General features: G+C 26.9%; 1 protein-coding gene across 1 annotated transcript; it reads left to right on the top strand.

Annotated features, from left to right (window-relative positions):
- The first annotated feature begins 2,259 nt into the window (after positions 1-2,259).
- LOC141391154 (uncharacterized) lies at positions 2,260-3,090 on the top strand. Its single transcript, XM_073964069.1, has 3 exons — positions 2,260-2,523; positions 2,590-2,742; positions 2,932-3,090. Exons 1-3 carry the CDS (start codon positions 2,307-2,309, stop codon positions 2,967-2,969), a joined length of 408 nt encoding a protein of 135 aa, XP_073820170.1. The 5' UTR covers positions 2,260-2,306; the 3' UTR covers positions 2,970-3,090.
- The last annotated feature ends 584 nt before the right edge of the window (positions 3,091-3,674 follow it).

The following is a 3,674-nucleotide window of genomic DNA, read 5'->3' as shown; positions in this document are numbered from 1 at the left end:
TAATTTAAATAAAACAAGGGCCAAAATACACATTTCCAACAATTATCGGATTTCAACCTTCACGTGGACAAAACTACTTGACAAATCAATACCATAACTAAAATTCCTTCAAACATGGTTCTTCCAAACATATGTCAAAATATCATAAATATCATAAAAATCTATGAACATTGTAGTTTCAGAATCTGCAAGAGCACCGTGAATACTCACTGAGTTTGACAAACTAGAAACTCGGAGTAGTAGAAACCACTTATCAGGCTACCTTAAATTCTGATCTGAAAATTCAGCCCCTCAGAGGTGCATTGAAGATCAGACAGCTAAAGGTGGCGCTGACAGCTAAGGCATGGGAACGTTCTGCAATAAATAGGTAGCCAGGATGGACTAAGTGACGGGGGATTATGTTTTGCCAACTCTGGATTTCGACACAAAGGAGTAAAAATTCAGCATAGGAATTAGGAGGAGCAGGGCAGACCAATTTAGAACAGTTTAGCCATTTTTAGCCATAAATAAATAAATAAATAAATAAATAAATAAATAAATAAATAAATAAATAAATAAATAAATAAATAAATAAATAAATAAATAAATAAATAAATAAATAAATAAATAAATAAATAAATAAATAAATAAATAAATAAATAAATAAATAAATAAATAAATAAATAAATAAATAAATAAATAAATAAATAAATAAATAAATAAATAAATAAATAAATAAATAAATAAATAAATAAATAAATAAATAAATAAATAAATAAATAAATAAATAAATAAATAAATAAATAAATAAATAAATAAATAAATAAATAAATAAATAAATAAATAAATAAATAAATAAATAAATAAATAAATAAATAAATAAATAAATAAATAAATAAATAAATAAATAAATAAATAAATAAATAAATAAATAAATAAATAAATAAATAAATAAATAAATAAATAAATAAATAAATAAATAAATAAATAAATAAATAAATAAATAAATAAATAAATAAATAAATAAATAAATAAATAAATAAATAAATAAATAAATAAATAAATAAATAAATAAATAAATAAATAAATAAATAAATAAATAAATAAATAAATAAATAAATAAATAAATAAATAAATAAATAAATAAATAAATAAAAAATAAATAAATAAATAAATTTTAAGTCAAAAGTATAGCTAATTAAAACCGATAACACTAAAATTTTAAATTATATTCCCTTGTTGCTTTTGTTTTGCACTCCCCATTCTCAAGGATCAGTCAATATTGTTGTTGTTGATATCCCGTCCAACTACAAAGTACAAAAACAACTCGTTTAATGCTCTCTGTACGTAACAAAGAACAACTGGACACAAAATATTACATTTTAAAAAATTGTAAAGGATCCAAAAATTGATTTAATGCGTAATGCTGGAATTGTTAATCTGTCCTGTAATCTCAAGTTCCAAGTTCCAGCCCTTAACCGAATATTTGGAACTTTCGAGAGAAAGATAACCGAAGGTGTTGTCCGTTATACACCTTCGGGTATCTTTCTCTCAAAAGTTCCAAATGTTTGGTTAAGGGCAGTTTAAAGGCTGTTCGGGGATATTTGAGCCGAAGATACACCTTGTAGTCCCGTTTACACCAAGATAATGTTTTCCGTGTGCAAGTTCATGCTTCCTAACATAATGATCCAAACGTCCGAATAAATAATACATTTTTTTCTAAGAAATAAATGTTATTAACATTCCACGCATAATGTGATCTGAACAGAATTATTGTCGTATTTTAATCTAATTATGATTTGTTAGTTAGTACAAATGGAATTTTATCAGTCAAAATTTCGTCTTTCATAGCAATAGTCGTTAATAGATTTATTTAAAAATGATAATAAACCGGTTCAGTATGAAGACATAAAATGACTACTGTTCGCATAGATAATGTACAGAATACGCAGTATAGCATTTTATATAAACACAGCGATTGGAAATGAGATTATCACATCATTCTAAATATCAATAACAAACTAAGTATTTAAATTTTATGTTTAAATGTACATATTTTAAACAAACAAACAAACCGCCACAGATGTTTGCAAATGATATAAATGAGATAAAACACAAAAACCAAATGTAAATAACTGCTCAAATGTAGAGCATCGTGAATGAATGAGAGATAAAATCCGAATTTACATTTCTGAAACAAAGCAAATAACATGTAAACCCCCAGCAGAGAAGCTTAGCTTATTATAAAACCTTTCGGATTCTCTAATTTTCATTAAGTTCTCAATCAACTAGCACATCGATCAGTTATTTTCTGTAAACTTGTAAAAATGTTTTCATTGAAATTAGTAGCTTCATTATTAGTGATGTCATATGTGGTGCTGAGTGTTCATGGCACATCAGTTCCTGATCCATGCCTGGCACAGCGTAGATGTTCTACAACTGAGCAAACCGTATATGCTGTGGACACGCAACAGTGTTATTTATTCCGTAATATTTGCCTCTACACAAATGACTATTGCCAGAGAAGGGAAAAGAAGGAAGAAGGTTAGTAGACAATTTTTTATATGAAAAAATATTTCCTGGTATAAAAAATTGAATTTTTCTTTTCAGAATTAAAACTTGTGACCAAGGAGGCATGTCTCGAAAAATGTCGGAATTTCTGCACTGAAGAATATTTCCCATTGTGTGCCGAACATAATGGGACATTTGAAACATTTACCAACAAATGTGAACTTCACAGAAATAGCTGTCAAAAAGATAAATGTAAGTAAAAATATGTGTGAACAGAAGAAAAAATAGGCATTTTTTTGCCGCTAAAATGAAAAAGAATATGATATATGATGTAAATCTACTTTATTTACATTTAATTGTCGTTCTCAATGTACAGTAATATGTGTGTTCATCGCATTTAATATTTTATTCGTGTTATTATTCGTGTTATTTATTTTTCAGCCTATATTTTCAACCATTATGGAGCCTGTGAATCTTAAGCAACAATCCAAGAAAAAAGACTGTTACGTTCCTAATGTTTAAATAAATTACGATAGTTTTTTTTAAATTATAGAATAATTGAAAGAATAAAGATTATAATGTTTTTTCTGATAAAATTAATTGGGTACAGCGTATTCTAATACAAAAAAGGAAAAAAGTGCGAGCAATGGCTATGGTCGGTACGCGGCCGACTATGTGATACCCTATACCTTTTCACTGGTAAACATTTTTTGAGAGCTTTTAATCAAATGACTTACTCGTAGGGCTAATTGAACCAAAATAATTCATAATTTTTATTTGACTACTGTCGACAATGTACTTGGCACTGACTGAACGCTTTGCCGGAGAGAAAAAGAATAGAAGCAGAGGATTTGTCAGTAAAAACATACAGTCACGGACAAAAGTTTACATACACCTCATAAATCTCGGGTTTTAGGTGATTTTTATGAAATTCCAAGTATACAGTTTTATTTCTTCTCGCTAATGCACAATATTTAATACAACAAAAGTATATTCCATAATACAAATAACGGTAAATTGTACAAAAACCAAAAAATGATGGGGACAAAAGTTTACATACACCCCAAGGAAATATGTGTATTACCGTACAATTTATGGAATTAGCAGCAACATTTATACATTTTATAGTTTTGGCGAATGTCTCTGGGCGTCTGAGATATATTTTAGAGAAAAAACATAATTTT

Source organism: Musca autumnalis, unplaced genomic scaffold (genome assembly GCF_047663935.1).
Source record: "Musca autumnalis isolate F117 unplaced genomic scaffold, ASM4766393v1 scaffold_1, whole genome shotgun sequence".
In the NCBI taxonomy this organism is placed as follows: Eukaryota; Metazoa; Arthropoda; class Insecta; order Diptera; family Muscidae; genus Musca; species Musca autumnalis.
Note: the sequence above shows the minus strand (reverse complement) of the source record. Positions and strands in the feature narration are given on the sequence as shown.